The sequence below is a fragment of the Mixophyes fleayi genome, chromosome 10, assembly GCF_038048845.1.
Source record: "Mixophyes fleayi isolate aMixFle1 chromosome 10, aMixFle1.hap1, whole genome shotgun sequence".
Taxonomy (NCBI): domain Eukaryota; kingdom Metazoa; phylum Chordata; class Amphibia; order Anura; family Limnodynastidae; genus Mixophyes; species Mixophyes fleayi.
In genome coordinates, this window is record NC_134411.1 from 36,804,356 (window position 1) to 36,829,890 (window position 25,535).

The 25,535-nt window shown below is 42.7% G+C and overlaps 1 protein-coding gene and 1 long non-coding RNA gene across 2 annotated transcripts in view; one reads left to right on the forward strand and one right to left on the reverse strand.

Annotated features, from left to right (window-relative positions):
* The window catches only part of LOC142104005 (uncharacterized), a 62,500-nt gene that overhangs the window by 19,843 nt on the left and 17,122 nt on the right, over positions 1 to 25,535 (forward strand). Inside the window, exon 3 of the long non-coding RNA XR_012679485.1 lies at positions 25,160 to 25,339. This is a non-coding gene — a long non-coding RNA (uncharacterized LOC142104005). The remainder of the gene's footprint in view (positions 1 to 25,159; positions 25,340 to 25,535) is intronic.
* Positions 17,814 to 25,535, reverse strand: part of SLC6A5 (solute carrier family 6 member 5) — a 72,007-nt gene continuing 64,285 nt past the window's right edge. The window contains exons 15-16 of the mRNA XM_075188427.1: positions 23,638 to 23,805; positions 17,814 to 20,834 (exon numbers count right to left, since the gene is read on the reverse strand). Coding sequence (XP_075044528.1) covers positions 20,679 to 20,834; positions 23,638 to 23,805 — 324 coding nt within the window. The 3' untranslated portion in view covers positions 17,814 to 20,678. The remainder of the gene's footprint in view (positions 20,835 to 23,637; positions 23,806 to 25,535) is intronic.

Genomic DNA, 25,535 nt, shown 5'->3' on the forward strand with positions numbered 1-25,535 from the left:
TGGAGTTCCACTTAAATAATAACCTTGATATGTTCATGAATCTCCTCTGCAGTTTGCAGAGCCGTCACCCTTTATATTAAGGTTACATTTTCTTATACATGAAGTGGATTTTGTCATTCTTGTTGTCTAAATCAATAGGTGGAATACAGCAGCTGCCTTTGTATAAAGCCCTCATCACTTAACATCACGTACTCAACACATTGATCGCTAATAGAAATATGACACCCCGCACATGTTAAGTAAGCAGTGTCTGTGTTGGTTCGGTGATACAACCCAGGTAATCTCCGCAATGTCTCCAATAAATTATGTGTATTGTCTTCCAAACACCCTGAACCATTATCACAAATCATGTGCAAATGGAGAGCGCTGGAATCCCCAGGGAGCCAGGGGCATTTATCAGCCGAATGTTTCTCTCCACTTTGCTTCAGAACCTGTGTGACATTACCCTATATAGACTGGATAAATCACTGAGGAGCGCGGCATCCACCGGTGGTAGAGACGCTGTGTACTCTAAGGTCAGCGTTGTATAACGTGCTTATTGCAGGCTATCCAGCGTAATATATTCTAATCACACGTATGTAATATAGTGCAATGTCATCTTCCTGCAATGTCATTGTGTTATGAGAACGCGTTCATAAGGAAAATACGAGTCAAGGTCCACATGGACGATTTTTTTCTAGGTAGATAGAAGGAATAATCATCAATGTTTATATAGCGCCAGCGAATTACGTAGCGCTTTACATAGGCAAACCGAGGGGGGTGGGTGGTTCTTAGTGCCTGGAAACCCCCCTCCAAGCCTGGGGCACTGTATAATTGAGGTGGCTGGACCCTGCTCCTGCTTCACACAGGTCTGCTTCAAAAAGGGAGAGCTGTGTGCACTTAACAGTAGTGCAGGCAGCATTGCCCATGTATATTATGGGGATAGGAAGAGTTGGAGAGCAGCCAAGCACTGTCTAAAATTATAGCCACGCCCCCATGAATGCTGATCACACCCACTGGTGGCGTGGTGTTGTGGAAACCCCCCCTCTACAAATCCTGCGTTTGTCCCTGCTTTACAATTGGTAACAAACACAGTAATAGAACAATACTGGGTAATACACACAGAGAGAGGTAAGAGGACCGTGCCCGCAAGCTTACAATCTAAGGGATGGAAGTGATTAGGAGCGTCAAAAATGAAGGCTGGAAATCAGGGGTGTCACTAAACATTTGTGGGACCCGTAGGAAAATTTTTCCAATGGCCCCCAGGTACCCCCCAATGTCAAGAAACTTACACATGGGGTTTTATTGGGGAGGACGACCCCCCCTCAGCTCTGTGTCCCATTGGAGATACGCCCTTGTTGGAAATGTTTCAACTCACGATCGGGTGTGAAACTGGAACCTTTATGCAGGATCCGCCGATATACCTTTAATTTTTTCACTAAAGGGAGGATGTACCATGCCACTCTACACGTGTCTCGGAAGCCGGCCAAGGAGAAACTACAGCCCCCACTCAGAGTGACGATTGATACATTTCTTAACATATAAGCTCATGATCTCATATCTAAATGCTGTTGTCATTTGATCAAATAATGTAGTTATCAGATCTACTATGATACACGCTTGTTTATTTAAATCATGTTCATTCAAGTGATATTATCTTATCCCCTACTGATTTCAAGTAACTATAAAGGAAAAACATATTGTTACATAAATACTTACGATCTTGACCCCACCCTTGTATTGATTACTCCATATCTAATGGATATTTGATTGTCTTTTTAACACAGATTATTGTGAAATACTAAAAACAATAATATAATGTTGGTACAAAAAGGAAAAGGGATTAATTATACATTGCATTTGTGATTTACATACATATTTGTACCCTCCTTTTTATTGTTGTTGTGGAAAATAAAAAGATTTAACAAAAAAATAATAAATGAATATTTTATTATTATTATTATTATTATTATTATTATTATTAATTTTTATTTATAGGGCGCCACTAGGTGTCCGCGGCGCCGTACAGGGACAGACAAGATTACAATACGAGGTGAGACAGCACAGAACAGTAAACAATAATCACAGGAACTCAGTGAGCTCAAGGCACAGCTAGAGGGGAGGGGAGAGGAGAGGGGAAGGTCAGTCAGCAACGGCACTTAGGAGGGAGGGCACAGATGAGAGGGAGACCCCCAGGGGGAAGAGAAGGGAGCGAGAGGGGACGCGGGAAGAGGGTCCTCGAGGAGGAAGGCAGGGTAGCTGGCGAGCAGAGTTAAAAGTGGTGAAGACAGGAGGAGAGAAAGCCCTGCTCAAAGGAGCGTACAATCTAAGGGGAGGGGTGGACTGACAGAGAACACAGGGGAGAGATGGAGAAACGGAGGATAGGGATAGGGGAAGGGGAATGGAGGGGAAGAGTCAGAAGAAAAGGTAGGAAGTTAAGTGGGAGACTGGAAGGCTTTAAGAAAAAGGTGGGTTTTTAAACACCGTTTGAAACTGGACAGATTGAGGGAAGTTCTGATGGAGGGAGGGAGTTTGTTCCAGTGGAGGGGGGCAGCGCGGGCAAAGTCTCGGATACGCGCGTGGGAGGAGGTGATCAGGGGGGAAGAGAGGCGACGGTCATTGGCCGATCGGAGAGGGCGGGATGGAGCATGAATAGAGAGGAGGGAGGAGATGTAGGGTGCAGTGGAGTTGGCGAGGGCCTTGTATGTGAGAGTGAGGAGCTTGAACAGGATTCTGTAGGGTAGGGGGAGCCAGTGAAGGGATTGGTAGAGGGGGGAGACAGAAAAGGAGCGGCGAGAGAGGAAGATAAGCCTAGCGGCAGCATTAAGTGCAGATCGAAGGGGAGCGAGGTGAGAGTGGGGGAGACCAGTAAGGAGGAGATTGCAGTAGTCCAAGCGGGAGATGATCAGAGAGTGAATAAGACATTTAGTGGCATCTTGGGAGAGGAAGGGCCGGATGCGTGCGATGTTACGCAGCTGGAAGCGGCAGGATTTAGCAAGAGAGAGAATGTGGGGGCCAAAGGAGAGAGAGGAGTCGAGGATGACCCAGAGGCAGCGAAGTTGGGGGACAGGGGAGATAGAGGTGTTGTCGACAGTGATGGAGAGGTCAGAAGGGGGTGAGGGGGAGGGAAGACTATGAGTTCAGTTTTGGCGAGGTTAAGCTTAAGGAATCGAGAGGACATCCAGGAGGAGATGGCAGAGAGGCAGGCGGACACCCTAGAGAGGAGGGAGAGAGATCAGGAGAGGAGAGGTAAAGTTGGGTGTTGTCAGCGTAGACAGCGTAGAGATGATAGTTGAGGCTGTAGGAGCTGATGAGTTCACCTAGGGAAGAGGTGTATAGAGAGAAGAGTAAGGGTCCCAAAACAGAGCCCTGAGGGACCCCAATTCTACGTTTAGAACATTGACATAAACAGAGGCATCAAAATAATGTAATATGTTTATGCAACATAAATAGGTGGTACAACAGTGTGTAAATAACTGCAGGGCCGTAACTAGGGCTGTGCGACAGGGGGCGACCGCCCAGGGCGCAACGCTGAAGGGGGGCGCAATTTAGGAATATTTTAGGTTAATTTGGTTAAAATTGAGGGCTAGAGGGGCGGCATTTGTCTTTCTCGCCCAGGGCGCTAGAATTCTAAGTTCACTGGGTCTACATACGCTGTGTGGATGCTGCAACAGTGTGACAGGGCAATAACGAATATATTGTAGTAAGATGATTGATAACTCAATACTAGATATGTATACATAAAAAAAGGAATTTTAGGCAAAATAGAGATTCTAACACTCAGATGTTTGTAGAATAACCTCTGGAACATGTATATGATCCATAGCCCGAGCATACACCGGCAGTGCCAAATCTTCTACCTGGCACGCTTCCATCGTTAAAGAACATTGTCATTCAATTCTTTAATAGGGTTTTTTGAGTTAAAATATACCTCTGATGGTAATAGCATTGCTATCTTTTTTTTCTATGTATTTATGCTTTTGTGCCCTCTATATTATATTTGTGGTGTTTTATTATTGTAATATATGTCCTTACATAGTAAATCTGCACTTGTAGTCTTTACCTATTTCACCAAATATCAATGGCTGTCCATCTCGCTGCTGTAAAAATATACTTTGCTGTTTTACCGCTGAGAGTGTTAAAGGTTAATTCTGCTTGATACAATATATGGATTTTAGAAAAAAGCTTCGACCCCAAGGATCATTAATGTAGAAGATTGTCATTGATGGTTTTTTAGATACACTTTCCAATAGCTTAACATCTGCTCTGTCCCCTTCGTCTGCTAGGGGGTCAGTGCTAAGTCGTATGACCGGGGAAGTAGAGAATATACAGACTCAATACAGACTTCAGTTTCCTGATGTCACTAAATTCAAGCACCCAACAGCCAATCGCTTTCTGTGCTAAATACATTAGAGACTGTCCAAAGAAGGGTAACTAACATGGTGCATGGCCTACAGCACAAAACTTACCCAGAAAGACTAAAAGATCTTATTATGTATAGTTTGGAACAGAGAAGGGAAAGGGGGAACATGATAGAAACTTTCATATATATCCAGGGTTATAACAAGGTACAAGAGGGAAACATTGTACAAAGGAAGAGAAGTATTAGAACACGAGGACATGTACTAACACTGGGGGGGAAGTAGGGTCAGAGGAAATTTGAGGAAAAACTACTACACAGAAAGGGTAGTGGATACGTGGAATAGCATCCATCAGAGGTGGTAGAGGATAATACAGTAGAGCAGTTTAAACATGCTTGGGATAAACATAAGGATACCCTTACAAAGAAATAGGGATCAAATAGGGTTTGAGGCTACCATAGGTTAAAAATTGGGCAGACTAGATGGGCCAAGTGGTTCTTGTCTGAGTCAAGTTCTAAGTCTATGGGTAAGTAGGTATATTTGTAGAAAAAGTGGGCCGACGTGAGGGTACAATAGTTTGAACCTCATGGGTATGGATAAATGGATAAGTTGCAGGTGTATCGCTACTTTTACACCCACATGCAAATGCAAGACTTCTTTCTGCAAAAATAAATAATTTCTATTCCATTAAGTGTGGAGAAGTCACCTTTTTTTGGGAGGGGGGGGTTGCTTTGCGGATGGGCTCAAAACTTTTTCGCTCTGCAAAACAACTTTTTATGGTGGTGCAGATTGCAATTAGATTGAACAAATAGGCATGCTTGCACAAATAAAGTAGTGGTGTACTTAGTAGCGTGGGTAATGGTGCGGGCTGTAGTGCGGGTGCACATTTGTTCCTAAATGAGTCTCAGTCACTGACAATGGAAATAGATGCCACAAAGTGAGAAATGCAAATCAATGCGCTTATAGGAAACGCAATAAGCTTTAATCATTGCTATATTTAAAAGCACAGAATCCGTTTAAGCTTTTCCATAAAGCATAAAGGTTGCGCATACTGATTGTGGGAGTATGAAATTCTGCTCTCTTTGTTTCTGAGGCAGAAGAGAACACACTGTCCTATAAGACACACATTAGGCTTAGTGTGGGATGCTCTGTTACCAGTATTACAATTTCTAGGATTATATTCCAGTTGTAGAACTATGATTTGTAGTTTAACGCTATTGTCCTGTTGTGTTTTAAAGGTCAGGATTATTCAGCCACATCCGTGATGTTATGAATACAGTTAGGTGGTCGAAAACGGAACAGATATTTTTCTTCCACTTACGGATTGTTTTCCCAGCCGTTCCCCAGAATAATGGCTTCTAATAATCAAACTGGAAGAAATGCTCCCAGGAGCAATAAGCTAAAAATAAACATTTCTGTTCTCCATAGTGTAATAAGCCAGGGCTTGATTTAGATTTGCAGTTTTGCAGCCCCGAACAGAAGTGAAAACATACAGCCAATAACATTGCAGTTTTACGTTTTGATTTGCATGTATCTTGAGATATTTGCAGCTCAAAATGCAGAGTATAACTTCTGCTGCATTGAAGGGCGTATAGTTGTATAGCAGAGTACGGCATCAAGTTGATGATGATTGCTGTATCTAATCTGTTTTAAATTCTAAATGAAATAGTTTTCAAAACCCTGGTGTGCTGTAACCTGGGTGGGTATGGCTAAAGTGTGAAGTTAAAGGTAGATTGCATACTAGTGTGGAACTACAAGTCCCAGCAAGGCCTTGCAGCCACAAACACTGCGGCTAGTACATATAGCTCTACTATAGTACCTATTAGAGAAGAAATACATAGACACATTAAAACTGTGATTAATATAAACACACTCGCACCACCCACATTTACTTTCTGATTAGACTGCTAAACCCAACCTTCATCTTTGCTGAAATAGTCCACAGGAATATAAAATGAAAAAACTATAATAAAGGGACATAACTCGCTCCTAGTGGAGCCGTGATAAGAATAAATAAAGGATACTAGTGTACGGTAACTATTGTGGAACTACATGTGCCAGCAAGCACTGGCTGACAGCTAGTACCTGCTGTTACCCTATAACACACAGCACCAGGAAGAGATCCAGTACTATATATACGGTGTGGGGCAACCAATCAGATTCTAGTTATCATTTTGTAGAATGTACTAAATCACAGCTAGAATCTGATTGGTTGCTATAGGCAACGGGCCTGACTCATTAAGGAAAGTAAAGGAAGAAAATGAGTAACTTTGAACCGTAAAGAAACCATGTTACAGTGTGAGGGGTGCAAATGAGTTTATTATTTTGCAGATAAGGAAAACTCTGTTTGTTTTTTCATGTAGGACACAATTACTTGATAGCTTTATTTTTACACTGACATTAAATGATGTTCTAGGACCTGCTCTACCCCAACTATAAACCTGTCCTCACATTTTAATTTGACCTCCCCCTCCAATGCAACATGGTTTTGCCCAGGTCCAAAGGTACTAAATTTTTTTGCTGGATTCCTCCCTGGACTTTACACTGTCTCCTCATATCACATATATCATTATTATTATTATTATTATTATTATTTAGTATGAAGCCACAGAGCCGTAGCGCCTGACATATTAGCACAGATATGACATACATGAAGACAGTAAACATAAGTACATGGGTACAGAGCAGAATAATACATGCATGGGTTCAATTAACAACCAATACTATGACATACAGAAGCAATTCAGCATCAGACATGACCGGGACAAACAAGGAAGACAGACTGGATGCATGCGAGTCATTGGGGAGAGGACCCTCCCCGTGAGAGCTTACATCCTAGAGGGGGGGTGAGGGGGTAGTGAGAAATAATAGGAACTAAAGAGACATTAAATTTAGCAGCCCAGGTGGGAAGCAGAGGAGGTGGAGGCTACACAGTCGGACTGGCAGGAGGGTGGGTTGAAGTGGTGATAGAGTAGGTTGAAGTAGGAGAGGAGATTGGGCTGGGAGGATGGGGAATAGAGGAACAAGTGCACGGAGAGGAAGATGGTGGATAGACATGGGCAGCAGTTAACACAATGTGGGTAGAAGAACGCGGTGATGAAGATGAACAGATTGGACATACTGAGAATTTAAATGAGAGGCAAGTGGTTCAGTAAATCAGAAGTGATGTTAGAGCAGAGCAGTAAGGAGTGTCCAGAGCCGGTGCTTGAGGTGGATGGTGCCAGTACTCAGTGGAGTGTTGGGTTTTGTCCTCCTGTAGCTGTGGTCTCAGGTAGAGAGTTCTCCTCCTTAGTAACTCCGGTATAACTCTGAATTCTGCTATATTGATCCTAGTACACTTGTAACTAACACACTTTGATCTAAACACAATAGCTATGCAGCCGACATATTGGTTCTTGCCGACACCACTGACCGTGTCAAATGCCAGTTGTACAGTTGGTCTATAGACAAGGGGGAGGGGGTGGTAGAGAGAGTGCCCCAAACATAACTATGGTCACTGAAATTAAAAAGTGGTATAATTTTTGTGCAAATGCACCGCGGTGTGTTTTTCGGGGGTGTACGCCCGCTTTCTGCGTTTCTGGGAAGTACCTTTATGTACTCGGCTTGTGTGACCAGCAAAAGGACCATTTCAACGTCCCGCTCGCCATCCGTATGGGAATAGCCCCTTATTTAATTTCAACTTTTCCATTTTCACATTGCAAGTAAATTGTGAGACTAAAGGGGCATCAGAAATCTTTTCATTTCATGTGTCGCATTTATACTTTTTAAAGCTTGTATTTGGTAAAGTACATTTTATAGGTGGGATTTTACCAAAAAAAGCTGTCCCATTTCAAGTACAACCTAACCCCTGACCTCTGCCCCCTCCGAGGTCCTGTAAATTGTACGGTTTTACCGGTGGAGGTGCTGAGATCACAGACTTAACCGGGTACCACTCAAATGCACAATGTCGCCTAAACTCAATTATTCCGTCCGTGTCTAGCGCTTATATATAGTAAATGCTAGATTTAAAATGCTCATATGATGTATGTTTAACATAATGTAATAATTTTATATCTTTTATGCTAGCAAAATAACCACCTGTTATCTGGTAAGCATAACACACTTCTACAATGTATGATAAATATCAAACACTTCTATAATAAATGAATCATATAAAATACATTTTAATATATTGTATGTTAGTAATAAAAGAAATGTTTATAATAAATATTTAATACAAACTCTTATACTATAAATACACATGTTATTTGTAATATATGCTATATATAGGTTACACCGACCTTTCATTATATACTAGGCACAAAACACATTAGTGTAATTAGTGAATAGTAATCTGTAACCACCTCGATATTATCTGTGAAACATAAATCCCACTTCTGTGTTGTATTATAAACCTAAAGTATCTCTGCAGTTCACTATATATACTAACTATAAAGACAATGTTTATATCTTACGTTGCACACAAAACATATTTACGATTGAAAATAAATAGAACACTGCAGTCCATTTGTAACACTGACATTTATTTCATGTTTTGGAATTCAGACATTTTAGAATAAACTCTAATTTATAACATAATAATATAATAAGCAATATATATATAATACAATAAATTGCATTTATACACCTAAATACAAAATCTGAGGTAGGGCCTCAAGGATAATGATCTCTCATATGACTAATGTACATTATATATGTTTTACTATATAGAGATTTATATATATATATATGATGCATCTTTATTTTTAAAACATAGTCTATATATATATATTATCCATGGTACAGCTAATGAAAAAATAATATAGGGACCTGATTATGTGGGTACATATCTATATCCATAGGTAGCAGCACCCATATAGAATGTCTGGTCTTTAATATGACATTACGCAAGTAATTAGGATTAAACCTATTCAGCAATAGGTCCACAATAAAAGTTCCAAAAAGACACAATGTATCTTAAATATTAGACACAAAATGACACAATTACTTAAATAAGACACAACACTGGTTACAGGGAGTAACAATGAAACACACCTATAAGGCAAATGGCTAACCTGACAATGTGCTTAATTATTGGTTAAAATAATGTTTTATACAAAGTAAATCTGTCAGGCTGTCCCCAAAAGTTCTATAAACAAAAAAGTTTTTCTCTTTCCCCCTCGTGCGCTCTCTCTCTCCCCCCTCTCTCTCTCTCCCCCCCCCCCTCTCTCTCTCCCCCCCCCCTCTCTCTCTCTCTCTCTCTCTCATTCAAAGTCACTATTTCCCTCTCTGTCAGGGTCGCTCTCTGTTTCCCTCTCTGTCAGGGTCGCTCTCTAATTCCCTCTCTGTCAGGGTCGCTCTCTGTTTCCCTCTCTGCCACGTTCGCTCCTTGTTTCCCTCTCTGCCACGTTCGCTCTTTGTTTCCCTCTCTGTCAGGGTCGCTCTCTGTTTCCCTCTCTGCCACGTTCGCTCTCTGTTTCCCTCTCTGCCACGTTTGCTCTCTGTTTCCCTCTCTGCCATGTTCGCTCTCTGTTTCCCTCTCTGTCAGGGTCGCTCTCTGTTTCCCTCTCTGTCAGGGTCGCTCTCTGTTTCCCTCTCTGTCAGGGTCGCTCTCTGTTTCCCTCTCTGTCAGGGTCGCTCTCTGTTTCCCTCTCTGTCAGGGTCGCTCTCTGTTTCCCTCTCTGTCAGGGTCGCTCTCTGTTTCCCTCTCTGTCAGGGTCGCTCTCTGTTTCCCTCTCTGTCAGGGTCGCTCTCTGTTTCCCTCTCTGTCAGGGTCGCTCTCTGTTTCCCTCTCTGTCAGGGTCGCTCTCTGTTTCCCTCTCTGCCACGTTCGCTCTCTGTTTCCCTCTCTGTCAGGGTCGCTCTCTGTTTCCCTCTCTGTCAGGGTCGCTCTCTGTTTCCCTCTCTGTCAGGGTCGCTCTCTGTTTCCCTCTCTGTCACGTTCGCTCTCTGTTTCCCTTTCTGCCACGTTCGCTCTCTGTTTCCCTTTCTGCCACGTTCGCTCTCTGTTTCCCTTTCTGCCACGTTCGCTCTCTGTTTCCCTCTCTGCCACAGTCGCTCTCTGTTTCCCTCTCTGCCACGTTCGCTCTCTGTTTCCCTCTCTGTCAGGGTCTCTTTCTGTTTCCCTCTCTGCCACGTTCGCTCTCTGTTTCCCTCTCTGCCACGTTCGCTCTCTGTTTCCCTCTCTGCCACGTTCGCTCTCTGTTTCCCTCTCTGCCACGTTCGCTCTCTGTTTCCCTCTCTGCCACGTTCGCTCTCTGTTTCCCTCTCTGCCACGTTCGCTCTCTGTTTCCCTCTCTGCCACGGTTGCTCTCTGTTTCCCTCTCTGCCACGGTTGCTCTCTGTTTCCCTCTCTGCCACGTTCGCTCTCTGTTTCCCTCTCTGCCACGTTCGCTCTCTGTTTCTGTTTCCCTCTCTGCCACGTTCTGTTTCCCTCTCTGCCACGGTCGCTCTCTGTTTCCCTCTCTGCCACGGTCGCTCTCTGTTTCCCTCTCTGCCACGGTCGCTCTCTGTTTCCCTCTCTGCCACGGTCGCTCTCTGTTTCCCTCTCTGCCACGTTCGCTCTCTGTTTCCCTCTCTGCCACGTTCGCTCTCTGTTTCCCTCTCTGCCACGGTCGCTCTCTGTTTCCCCCTCTGCCACGGTCGCTCTCGGTTTCCCTCTCTGCCACGGTCGCTCTCGGTTTCCCTCTCTGCCACGGTCGCTCTCGGTTTCCCTCTCTGCCACGGTCGCTCTCGGTTTCCCTCTCTGCCACGGTCGCTCTCTGTTTCCCTCTCTGTCAGGGTCGCTCTCTGTTTCCCTCTCTGTCAGGGTCGCTCTCTGTTTCCCTCTCTGTCAGGGTCGCTCTCTGTTTCCCTCTCTGTCAGGGTCGCTCTCTGTTTCCCTCTCTGTCAGGGTCGCTCTCTGTTTCCCTCTCTGTCAGGGTCGCTCTCTGTTTCCCTCTCTGTCAGGGTCGCTCTCTGTTTCCCTCTCTGCCATGGTCGCCCATTTTGGGACTCATGGGCGAAATTGTAAAAATCTTGTCATTTAGGTATCACATAACGTGTGTAGGTCACTCAGATACATATTCTGTTCTTCAGAAATCAGGACCAATAACTAGGTCTGACCTCATGACCTCATAAAGCCAAAATTCCATCCAGCCCTCCTGTCAGTTCCTTGGTCCTTTCTTTGCCTACAGTCTTCACTCTTTGCCTCATTCCTGCTCTCTCCCATTATTTGCACTAATCTCTGTTTACTTTTCTCTTCCTGTATCCTAGGGGTAAATGTATCAAGCTGAGAGTTTTCCGGTGAGTTTGATGGAGATGTTGCCTATAGCAACCAATCGGATTCTAGCTATCATTTTGTAGAATGTACTAAATAAATGATAACTAGAATCTGATTGGTTTTTCAAACTCCCCAGAAAACTCTCATCTTGATACATTTACCCCCTAATGTTTCCTTTTTCCTTCAGTTCTTCTTCCTTCTGGTCCCCCCCCCCCCCCCCCCCCATCGCTCTTCTGACTTTCTGTCACACCGCCTTCTGCATTTCTTCCTTCTACCCCAGTATCAAGAACCCCTCACTGCTGTCTTCCACTACCCACCATCATTACCTGTTCATCTTCCTTTCATCCACCCCACCATCATTAAGCACTCGCCATTTTCCTTCAACCCCTAGCAATTATTAACCCTTTAGAAGCTTTCTTCCACGTCCCATTATTAACCCCTTACAGTCCTTTTTATCCTGCCACCATCATCATTAACTTCTCAGTTATCCTTCCACTCCCCACAATCATTAACCCCTCGCCATCTTCCTCCCCACAATCATTAACCCCTCGCCATCTTCCTCCCCACAATCATTAACCCCTCGCCATCTTCCTCCCCACAATCATTAACCCCTCGCCATCTTCCTCCCCACAATCATTAACCCCTCGCCATCTTCCTCCCCACAATCATTAACCCCATCGCCATCTTCCTCCCCACTCCCCCCACAATCATTAACCCCTCGCCATCTTCCTCCCCACAATCATTAACCCTTCGCCATCTTAAATCACCAACCATCATTAACCCTTCACCACCTGTCTTTGTCTCAATCTCTACCTCTCCATCTTCTCTCTCTTTCTCTTTCTACCTCTTCCTCTCTCTCTCACAATGTGCTGCCTGACAGCTAAATAAATGAAAGCTGACAAAGACATTTCAAAATGGAAGACTTGAGTTTGGCGGCCGAGTGAATCATTTCAGCAACACACAAAGCAGCAGCATCAGGACATAAAGCTGAGATTACTATGGTCTGTGACACTACATCGAGCGTCCCGGCGGGACTGTGACAAACGCTGCACAGTCTGCGATGAGATTCCTTCCCAACCTAGAGAACGTGTTCAGTCAGCGCTCACTAGGGGGGAGACATCATCTGTGTTTGGCCAGTAATTATACGTAGTTACAGAGGGTGACAAGACAAATTAATTCCAATAGCAACGAACACAGAGACTGGAGGCTGTGATCTCCCAGCAAGGTTCCTATTCACAATCAATGGGGTCACAGACTATCGGAGAGATATCACCCAGGGGCCAGACCTGGCTCAGTGGAAGGTCGCTGTGGCTAACTGGGCTCTCCAAAGTGTCTGCTGCCCTGTGATTCTCAGGTGGGAGAGGGGTCAACACAATGTCTGCTCAGCAATGCTGGGAGCCTCCAGGCCTGTTAATGAGACGCTCATAACGTCACGGCCATCCTAAATGCAGACACTGAACATCATATATTGGGCTCCAAGCAATGCAGGACATACAGATGAGATATTATATGTACACACACTATTATATATACACACACAAACACACACACTGTATAAGAGTGGGCGGAGCCATTACAGCAGCGATAGGCAACCTGATACACACCAGGGGCCCTCTAACCATCAAAAGGGCCACCCGTCGCTCTTAATCTCAGTCATAAGTAAAAACAATACATATAATCAAAGAAGGAGACGCCTATCTGTACTAACATACCAGCAGCATTTTACACAACTATTACAAACAAATCTGACAATAAAGCAAGAAGGAGCTGGGGCCACATGCTACCCTGGGGCCGCCTGTTACCCATCGCTGAATTACAGGCTGACACTGTGTGTATTCTCTCCCCGCCATCATGCATTGCACTGTTCTGTTTGCATCACACACAATTACACAACAACATACAACCTAACACTTCTAGTTGTCACAGAACAGTCATGTGGACAAGGGGGTGTGGCTTATCAAATTAGGGGTGTGGTTATATTAATTTAAGGGTGTGGCTTATCGAATTAGGGGTGTGTTTATATTAATTTAAGGGTGTGGTTTATCAGATTAGGGGTGTGGTTATATTAATTTTAGGGCGTGATTAACTGGGCAGGGATGGGATCCTGGTGGATTGGGGACACAGTAAATACTGTCCTGATAATTTATTTAAGGATTAATAAAAGTTCCATTTCTGATTCTCCAACCTATTTTCTAATTACAGTGCCCTGGGTTAAATTAGTTATCTGCCGTTAAAAACATTTCCTTAACAGGAACTCAATAATTCAGCCCAGGTTACTGCAATTTGAGAATAAATGGAAAAATCATCATCTAAGTATTGTCACACTGCAGGAACCAGTGACAGAGATTCTCCAGGAATAGCGAAATAATAAATTTAATTGCAGCGTTAATTACATCATTGCCATAAACAGTCTCTTTAAAAACAATTTGTTTTACAATGTACTCTTGGCAGCCTGTAAAGTTGAACTATTATTATTTGCTTTGGGATTTTTTTTTACTATGTGTTTTATTTATTTTTTTAAAATTATTTTTGGATGTTACACAAATTGAAAAAAAGTAACATTACTAAACATCTCATAGGTAGACTGGGAGGAATGCCTGGCAGCTGATTGGTTAACACATTCCTCGACGGCCAAGGGAAACGTAACCAGTGAGGTGCAATTACCTGAGGGAATTTTTTTCGGCTAAACAGACTTGGCATAGACGCCAAACCCTTACAAACAGCGGAAAGGAACGGCAGTAATTAGCAGAATGTGGGAGATTTTTTTCACTCAAAGCCTCTGATCCTATTCAGCCATATGAAGAAGAGCCAAGAGTTATTCATCTTGACAAAAATCTCATTCCCTGCAGAGGTTTCTAATTGATTTCAGCAAAGTATTCCACAGGAAGGTCTGCTTGTATTTCATTCCGAGTGCATGAAAGGCTCCGTTCCGTCATGAATGTTTGCCTAGGCTAATATTTCGCTGCTGTTGATGAGATTGCATTAAGCCATTGAAGAGATTGCTTCCCAGGAGCCGCGCTCTATAAAAACGGATAGTGGTAGAAAGATCAGACCACAATTACGGTACATTTAATTAGTAGACAACTGCAGCAGGTACGGCTCCACATTGAGAAATGGGATTTATTTTTGCATCGTTTGGCCCAAATGTAGCATCAGATTTTAGACGGACATAATGGAAACGGATTAATGGGACATTGGATAAATCTGACCACTCAGAGCGATAAAGAAACTGGACATTTAAGATTATGTACCTGCATTATCCTAAAATACCTATTTGATTAGTGCTAATTAGCGAATTTTAATGAAGAACAATAATTGGACACTTTTGGGGAATTAATTATGAGCGAGATGCCTCTATGCTCGGATACGCACATTTTCGCCAATTACGCTAAGAGATCTCTGTTCGTTTTTCTACGCACCTCTGTGGGACACAAGGAAAACTGAGTGGGGATTTCGTCCTCCTCGTCTCGTCGCTGTGTCTCCGAGGACATAATTGACTCTCCCCTGTGGACCGTTGATAAGGTGGACCATTGATAAGGTGGCCCGGATTAGGGGAATGGCCACAAGGACAAACGCAGGTTTTGTAAAGGGGGATTTCCACACCACGCCCCCAGTGGGCGTGACCAGCATGCATGGGGGCATGGCTATAATTTTAGAGAGTGCTTGGCTGCTCTCCAACTCTCCCTATCCCCATAATCTACATGGGCAATGCTGCCTGCACTACTGCTGTAAAGCAGGGGCAGGGTCCAGCCAACTTTATTATACAGTGCCCCAGGCTTGGAGGGGGTTTTTTCAGGCACTAGAAACCCCCCCTCAGTTTGCCTATGCGCCACAAAGGCAAGCGCCTGAGGTGGCAGAATTACAGGGGAAACGGCTGTTCCTTTCGCTCTCACAAGAGCTTTGTGATTTAATTTTTTTAAAAATCTCCAAGTCAAAAAGTTTCACCTATGGTGAATGTATCAAACTAATGTACCTGTGATTACTTCAGGAGAAATACAGACAGCATCATGACTACTGAGTTTGAGTGCCTCTTGGCGCCCTCTAGTGAGAGTAATAACAAAGTGCATTACCGTTCGTTGGATTGGCTTTTAGAAATTAAAATAATATATATTTGCCTTAAACATTATATTAATGACCCAAAATTGTTTGGCTGCTATATACCGTACCACGGCCCCCACCTTCACATGTTACTAATATGTACATAAAAATTTACATTGACCTACATTAGATTTTTTTGTCAATGTATTAAAATTAATATTTTTAACCTCCTGAGAAGCAATTCTAAAATGCTTCTCCACTGCTGGAAATATGTGGCACAATTATTTGTACTGTAATTAACAGTACAATAAACCATAATTACATTCCAGCATTGGTGTCTTTTGTTTGGGTTTTGTTCATAATTTTTCTGTCGCTCTCTGAAGCCTAAATGGCACATTTTACATTATACAGGAAGCAGTCATTGATTGATATCTATAGCGCGTGGTGATCCATCACCGTTCTGATAGACCATAATTATGGAGATATTTTCACCTTCCACCGACACAGGCAAAATTATGTGTGGCGGAGTCTTGGGAAAACGCTGTACAGTAGAAATGTATTGTTTTTACTGTGGCGGGAGATGTGACTAGGGTCATGATTTCAAATAGACTTACAAACGCTTGAAAGTTAAAATAAATGTAAAAAAATGCAGAAGTTTTACTGGAGGGCAAATTGTATTCTCACTACACGCTGCCATATTTCTCCGAAAGTCCACCCACATCCTTAGTCTATGACTTTTATATTTGGACAGAGCTATTAACAGGAACGTAGGCTGCTGCAGGGTTTTATATCCCTGTTTATCTATCACACACAAGCTCATCATTATTACAGCTTCCTGTCAGGTTAGACTGAGATTGCAGAAACTGATTTATCTCTTTCACATGTTAGAGTAGAACCCTGGTACATGGACTTATAAAAGGAATTCTATCGCCTAGTTTAAGGTCGTAGTGCAGGCTTGTGATTGGGAGGACCAATCACGAGCCACAATCTCTTGAGCTTCTGATTCGTCCTCACACTCTTCCCCCCACCTTATTTTAGGCTGGAGTTTTAAGAGAAATGGAGGAGTGTTTAGTGTTAAAGGTGTTTACAACAAGGGCATTTAGAATTCATAAAAATCCACCTGATTCTACTATCTATTATTATAATTATTGTTATATTTGATTTAATTAAAACTATGAATTGTCTATATAAATTGTTTTCTATTCTAGTAATTCCTTTGGCTCCTTCTTGGGCTAATATCCATTCCATCCCATCAAACCAGGATTATCCACTATGAGCACAGATTAATGAAATCCAGTTACCTCTTTTGGGGGGAGGGGGGGGGGTTACAAAATGATGGAGGAAAACGGGAAAACGAGGGTTCAAACCAATACTTTGCCTAGGCTGCCGTGGGGTCTTAATCAGACAGGCAGGTAGGTCTGTATCCCCCACCCAGAGGTTATTTGAGGGGGGGGGGGAGCAGGACTAAGCAGAAGACTTCTGTGAAAAAGATTACCAATTATACACAACAGATGGTCGAGATCACACACAAACACAGACACATCTACATGGAAGCACACACGACACGACCGGCATGCAACGCTACTAAGGACAGGTAGGAAAATAAACTATATAGGCAAGTCAAATTTACAGTGTATATATAAGATTCAACCAATATACTAGTTTGTTTCCTAAACGCCTGTCTTCTATCTGACATTTAGTGGTTACAACTCGGTTATTGTGCTTGAAAATATAAACTTCACACTCGTACTTTGTGCTCAGGGAACACTTGATTATATATACACTAGAATTTAATGACATTGTGTCACCGTGCCCGGTTGTCTACAGACTTATCTAATTCCTGGACTCTCCGACGTCCCTGCCGTTACTACACTTACAGCCATAGACTGACGCCAGTCCCTGTATCTGATGTCTCTTTGGCGCTATTTGTAATCTGCGCACATACGCTAAGTAATTCTGAGCCGGGGGATCGTACGACAATGGGAAGCAAAACAAAATGTGTCGAAATATCACAATAATGTATATACGCAACGTACACTTGGGCATGCGACAAGCCTAAGAACGCATCATTTCATCCTATAGTACAGTCTCTTCCATCCTATATGTTCTTTGTGTCTTCTTCCGCTAATAACAGTTACTGGAGCGATACAGGAGAAGTGCTGTGAGTGTGTGTGTTGGGGGGGGGGGGTACGACAGCAACTGAAGCTCATTTACAATGGACAGGTGACACTGTGCGGGTACAATTCTGTCACCAGGTACGACTGATGAAGGAGGAAGAGCGATTTATACAGCCCCCATGGTGGAAGAGGCAAGAACTGTGGAACGATATACAGTAATATATACAGAGGTGCATTATCCTGCGATAAATCAGAATATTACTCTCGTAACCCCTACTTGACATTTACAGAACCAGCATCGTCCGCAAATAATTCTATAGACATCAGGACTGGGCAAGCGTTAACGCTGCGTAGGGCGCTGAACCAGAGCTGATTTAGGACATAAGTGGGGACTTAGACGACATGAATCGCCCTGCTAAAATACACTATACCAGGGATTCGCTTGTAGGGTCCAATAACAATAGATATAAAGGCGTATATTTACTAAACTGCGGGTTTGAAAAAGTGGAGATGTTGCCTATAGCAACCATTCAGATTCTAGCTGTCATTTTGTAGAATGTACTAACTATATGATAACTAGAATCGGATTGGTTGTTATAGGCAACATCTCCACTTTTTCAAACCCGCAGTTTAGTAAATCTAGCCCTAAGTGTTAATATGTATTATTAATTAATATGCCTCAATCCGTAATTATATCCATGACTGGCCGGGTCATCTTTTGTGGGCTTATTTCTATAATTTTTTGGTGTCTATATTGATTATCTAATGCAGAGGATCTTAGCTAAGTGGATATATATAAAAACATTTAACAAATGCAATATTAAATATTGCGTTTAATTCACTGGATCTGTAAATGTTGCAAAGTAAGCTAAGCTAGGGGGTTTATGGCATCTTTAGATTTTGTAATATGTCTCAGGATTTCTTTCCGATTAGTCCTTTAAACTAATTACAAAGCTTTAAAAATAAATTTAGATTTTTTTTTTGCAAAATCTGTAAGGAGACCTAGTCCAATACTCCTCTTGGCCCTATAACAAAATGCCCCTGTAATGAGCTAAATGACATCTCCCTAGGTGCCCGGCTCGCCCAGTTCTGATGTAACTAAACTAATCGCCCTCCTAAAAATCAATGGATGCTCTGTAGTTCTCGATTGACATTTAACCTCGTTCCGACAATCGGCAAAAGTAAAGACACTAATCACACACACATATGGCTTCGTATAGGAGAAAGGAGATGTTCCATAAACATTAATATACTATATATATAATATATAGACGGAGCTGGCTGCTATCGTTTTGCTCACGGAATACACTTAGAAGTTACTATATAAAGACAAGGTGGAGGGTAGTGGGGATTTTTCATTACTAAACAACACACCAAATAACAGGATCGACTATCAGCTTTTACACGTTACTAGCGAGTATAGAAAATTAGGCACAAACTATATAATGGCTTCTGGAGGAGATAATGGAACCAACGAAACAACGTCATGGCCAAAAGGCAAATGAAAGATTAAAATATGGGGTTACAGAGAACGCGATCTGGAGCCATTTCATGGAAGACAAAAGATTATCGCGCAGGAGAAACAATTATAATCTACTCCGCGTGGCGCTTGCAATGCCTCGAAGTCTTAGAATGGTTGTCCGCTGCAGAGAATTTGAAATCTAATTTGGGACTTATAATTTCTTTTGTGAAAAGCCACATTTTGCCAACGGAAACATTGTTACGATATGTACAGAAATCGTACTGGAAATTAAATGTGATTCTTGTATCATTTGTACTTTTGTAAAACGTACTTAATTCATTGGTCGTTGATACAATTATAACTGGTAACCGGCTTTTCATCTTCAGTCTGGAAGGGGGTGAAGATATGGAAACGTTTTTTTTTACTTTGCATAGTAGACAGGATGGACCCCGCGAGGTGGAGGGATCGCGAGAACGTTAAATCATCCTACTATGATTGTAAGGATATAAGTCGGGTGTGGATCGAAAGGAATGGGGTAGTGTTAGAATTTGAGCATTAGACTGAACCAACATTCCCTGAAAATTTATTAAGAGGTTTCTGATTCTTACGAAGCTCAAATCAATTTTGTTTTTTATTTCTACTATAAAGGAACGTTTGGAGATGTCTCCTAAATATCACTGTTACCGTCAACATTTAGTTAACAGACTTAAGGTTGCAGTAGGCTTAGTGTTTAAAGGAAAGAGATCACCAGATTCCAGCGCTACCTAGCAGCCAATCAGATTCTAGCTATCATTTTCTAGCACGTACTAGATGTATTATAGCTAGAATCAGATTGGCTGCTATGAGCAACACTTGGACTTTTCCTTTGTAGAAGTTTTAGTAAATCTAACCCTAGGTCTCTGCGGTAGGTAGGACTCTCTTATCATAAAAAGGGTCACCTGATGGACCCAGTGGTTTTGGTTAAAGAGATTCATGGGCAATGTCAACTGTTCTATTAGGAGAATCCATTATTTAGGACGGACGTTACTGTTGACTTATCAGGGAAATTAAAAATTTGATCTTTGGGTCTAGATCTCCGGATGGTTTGAGGTGTCGGAGGTGATGTCAAAATTTTGAAAGGGCCTTACTCACCTTTTAAGGGTGAAATAAATTACCAGGGTACACGCTGAGTTTAATACTAGAATAAAGTGATCCTATATAATCACCGGCATGAATACTCTAAATATTAGTTACTGCAGCCGGACAATCATCCTTAGGGGCGTTGCTGATATTCGGCAGTCAAACGAAAAGTGGGGGGTCGCTACAGAGAAGCCAGGGGCGTACCAGGCGGTCGGTTTAGGTGTTAACTACAGCATGCAACAATGGACCCCTACTGTTTATCTACGAGACCGCCTGCCGGACTGGAGAAAGAAGGAGGAGGAGGCGGATGTCATGGTAATATTGGTGAAGGCTGTACTGCGGTGGTACAGACACCATGTATACTAGCATTGTGTTCCTAGCTCAAAATCCTTAGGGGGGAGTTTCAGACCCAGCGAGGAGGTGCCCAGAGGGTCAGTCATGTTCTTGTAACGTTCTCCGCGGTGCTTTAACAGGAACGGGCCCCAATCCGGCTGCGGGGTACACACCAGCTTCAGCCTCTGTAATGTACAAACAAGAAATAGAATATGTTTTACTAAATGGTTTATAGGACAATGCAGAGAAAATAAACTTTTACTAGATTGTTGAACATCGGATATGAGTGAGTCTAACAGGAGATGTTATTTTGTAACATTGACAGATATCGCACATACTTAAAGGTTCCTCTACTTTGGCCGAACTCCAGATGAAGTTCTGCCTTGTCACGTGCGGGGCGGATGTGCGCACATTGCGCTACGCAAACCAGACCCCATCAGGAACTCCGTGTAAGTCTGCGGCTCCACGCAGTGTCCTTAGAATTATAACCTTATCTCCAATATCATAAGAAATTTAAAAATCTCAGCTCACAGCAATGCAAAACCTTAATCTAAACTCAACACGACGATATCACTAGATTAATGTCGGTGTCTGCAATGCAATCTGATTAATCCACTCACGGGATCAGCCCGAAGTTAAAATGTCTGAGGAGATGATCAGAAATAAGAGAGTAGAAAGAAGTTTGAGATAAAGGGGAACAATTTGTAACACGCACTCCAGGCTTCCTGGATGAAACCTGTTGAAAGAGGCTACGGGGAACTCCTGACCCTTATAATAGTGAATGACAGGTGATAATGGCTCGCAGTAAGGTAGATAGATTGGGGGAATACTCACAGTGGATTAAAATAAAAAAAATATCTAAATAAATAAAACAGCACTTAAACTTTAATACACTATATCCTTTATCATATTTTTGCTAATTGTTTTAGCCCGTTATATAAAGTTGTTAAAGTGCATGAAAGACGGAGTTCAGAAATAAATAAAATTTTAATCCTTTTTTACTGGTCATGATGTTACATTTAACCAGTTGGTTTATTCTTATAGGTATTTTGCTGCATATAGTTAGTGAACACTTTTGATATTTTGCTGATTTTGATACAAACCCCAAAAAAATTCTTAACTGGAATTCTAACCATTTTTACGAACTTCTGTTCCGGCCCATAAGCCGTATTATTTTTGTCGTAACTGCATTTTATGGTTGGAATAGGACTCTAAAAAACTGCTGAATAATTTCCCCGCTCCTCCTCTTTCTGCTACCCCAAATTTTATATATAATGGTCACAGCGCCATCCACTGCAGGCCGCCTCACGTATATAGCCGAGATCAGGCGCCATTGGATACTAGTTCACTTGTTACTAATGGCGGTTGTAAGAACATAAGACCCAATCACAGGACCCGTAGCAAAATTTTGAGGGCAGCCCGTGGATGCGGAGATAGTTTTGTCGGGTGGCTGTGTTTTAGGAACACAGAGGTAGGTGGGGAGATTGTTTTGTACCAGATTCCTATGGTCCAAAAAATACAGTACCTATCCGCCATTGATACGTGCGATGACATAAACAATTTCACACTTATATTTGCGATTATTACAAGATATTTTTTCATATTGCATATACTTCTGTTTTATGTTTCATGCATGGGGCATATTTAATAAAGCACGATAGTGCTTTTAACGGATAATTAAGGTCCCACAGTGTCCTCCGCAAATTTATTAAGGGGGCATCGCAGCAGATATCATGGATATCTGCTGCTTTGCACTCCTCTTCGTTTTTGGGAGCAGTCACCATTCAACAGAATGGTGACTGCTCCTGGCCGCAATCTAACAAGTCCCGAAAAAACATTTTTTTCGGGAACTTGTCATGTTAATGTACGCCAGCTGCAGCTGGCGTACATGAGGAAATCTAATGCTGTCAGCTCTGCTCCGGAGAGCAGAGCTGGACAGCGCATGTGTGGAGGGATCACATGATCCCTCCCTGTCACTCACAGCTCTCTCTCTGCAACTATCGTTGCAGAGACAGAGAGGGGATCTGTGTGCGCATGCGCAATTGAAGAGTAAGGAGAAGACCCGAAGACAGCGCTTCCGAAGAGGCAGGTAAGTATGATTTTTTTTTTCACAGAAACAGCAGATTATCAGGACTGTTGTTTCTGTACTCCGGTTTTGATAAATTTGAGAAATGAATCAATACTTATCCGTCCGATAAGGATTGATAACCATTTCTCTATTTCAACGTTAAATGATAAATGTGCCCCATGGTCTTCGAATATAACTAACCCTGTTGTCCTACAAGGTCCGTGTGAAATTTTTAAGACCAGAATAAAGGGTTTTTTGTTTTTTTTACCAACAATTAACATCCAAATCAGCAAAGGCTTTTATTCCTCTCTTACTGAAGCCGATAGCCGGGCAGTGGGGAGCGTTGGAGTAATTGAATTTACTGTTTATGATAATTCCCCAAAGCGTACAAAGCAGGCGAAATGAAAAAAAAAAACTTGCGCTCGGAATGAGAATCTAATTATCTAGCGAACGATCGTCATCTACGCCAGGCGGCAGGTGAGTGGAGAATGAACGCGGGCTTCGTCTTTGATGCACTTTCTTTTATTGAAAATGTAATTTGGGAAGGGGAAATTTCTGCATAAAACGACAAGAAAACAAACTCCTGGCGTCATTAAAAGAACAATTATTGGTTTATTAGCTATTAAAATAAATTGAGCCTCTATTGTCGTCATTTTTTCATCTCCATTAAATTGCCATTTTGACACCTCGACCTCCCAAGTGAACACTTATAGAAAAGCGGATCAGACTGGCCGCCTTTTGGGCTTTTGGCGCTTGGCGAGGTGTTCTCTGTCGCAAAGTGAATCGTAAGCTTTTTATACTCCAGCTGTTCTGGTGCCTATTGGAAGCTGCAAACTTATATTCCTTGCAATGGGCTGAAATGAGCAGTGTTTAGTATGCAAAACGAGAGCACAGCTAATGATTGAGATGCTGGGAGCTACCTCGATAAAACTGCCTGGCGCAAGATACATTTTGATGACAAACATGATAGGAATCCAGATCACGGAACAACTCAACATGAGCCAAGCCAGGACCATGGACCAGGTCGGGTAGTGGTAAGTTCCGTACGTCATTGGCTCCCACTGCCAGAAGCTGAAGCACAAAATAAACTGCAAAAGCAAAGGAAACAATTAATTTACATAATATTATATTGACACTTTTTTTTACATTTACTACTGAAATATTTAACAGAGATCTATCTGCGAATATAAACCATGTTGCTCTCAGTGATGTAACTTATTTCTGGGACTTACAGCAACATTTTGAAAGGGGCCCATGTACATGCAGCAGAAAATGTCTCACCTCCTCCGGCTTACTGAAGCTCCCCCTCCTGATTAGTCTGTGACGACTGTCATAGTAACCAATAGGAAGCAGCCTATACGGTTATCCAACTACAGATTTCCTTTTGGTTACTACAACAGCAGCCACGGACTGCCTACTAGAGGGAGCTTCAGTAAACCAAAGAATGTGAGAAATTGTCTGCAACCAAACTGCTGCTGAATGTGGGTGTGACAGGGATGGAACCACCCCAGCTGAGGGCACGATAACATGACCGGCAGTCATCTCAAGTAAGAGGAATACAGAATTGCTGTTTTCTTTTTAATAAACAAATTGGTAACTAGTCATTAAACTCTCATTGAAGTTTTGATATGGCACTAGAATTTAACTGTTCTACAGAGCGCTACAACATTACTGCAACACAGTAAAATCAAACTGGTTGTATGAATGTAGAGAGGCTTCTAACACCACAATCTTACTGCATCTGTTGGCAAGAGCCTCATATCACTGATCTGTGCTGCTGGGGACCCTGCTCCTTCCACTATATAACTCTCAGTCTGTGGCTTCCTGCTGCCTCCATTCCCCTCCTCACATCATGTCACTGCCCCTGTCACATGCAGTCAGGGGCGGGCTGGGCAGGGGGGCACCGAGCTGCTCAGTCTGACAGCTGTTTGGGCCGGCCGCCCCCCCCCCCCAGTTGAATACTATATTTCATTTATATTACAAGCGGCCGCATCTCAAGACATGCGATGCAGCCACGTCAGCACACAGGCGGCCGCATCGCATAACACGCAATGCGGCCGCGTCATCAATGACACCTGTGCATCCCCCGGGCTGAACTTTGACAGCCCGCACCTGCATGCAGTCCTGTCCTCACTAACACATCACTCGTCTCCTGATATACTCTGTGCTGCTGGAGGACCCTGCTCCTTCCACTATATAACTCTCAGTCTGTGGCTTCCTACTGCCTCCATTCCCCTCCTCACATCATGTCACTGCCCCTGCCCCATGCAGCCCTGTCCTCACTGACACATCACTCATCTCCTGATATACTCTGTGCTTCTGGGGGACCCTGCTCCTTCCACTATATAACTCTCAGTCTGTGGCTTCCTTCTGGGAGTATACATTTGTTTATATTAACCACCTATGTCTACTGTATTTGTAACTTCATTCTTCTTTACCTAGGCCATCCTGGATATAAATCTCTATTATTCCCTACACCAACCTGTTTCTGTGACTTGGGAGATGTAACCATTAATGTGAAGCCACAGGCGATGTCATCTCTCCTAAACCGTAAAACTAAAACCTCAGCAACATTCTACTAAGAGAAATGGAATTTTGGATGCTGGCATCATTTCACGTCAGGTAAAGGCACAAATCCTTCACATTGACTATTAATTAATCTTAAACTCACAAACTGGCACAATAATGTCAAGGAAACAACATTCTACATGTGTAATTCCTATAATTAATATTATGATAATAACAGTCACCGTGGAGGTTCAAACCCTGCATATAACCACTCGTTCTGCATTATTTTGCCTTTATAAGGTTACAAAGC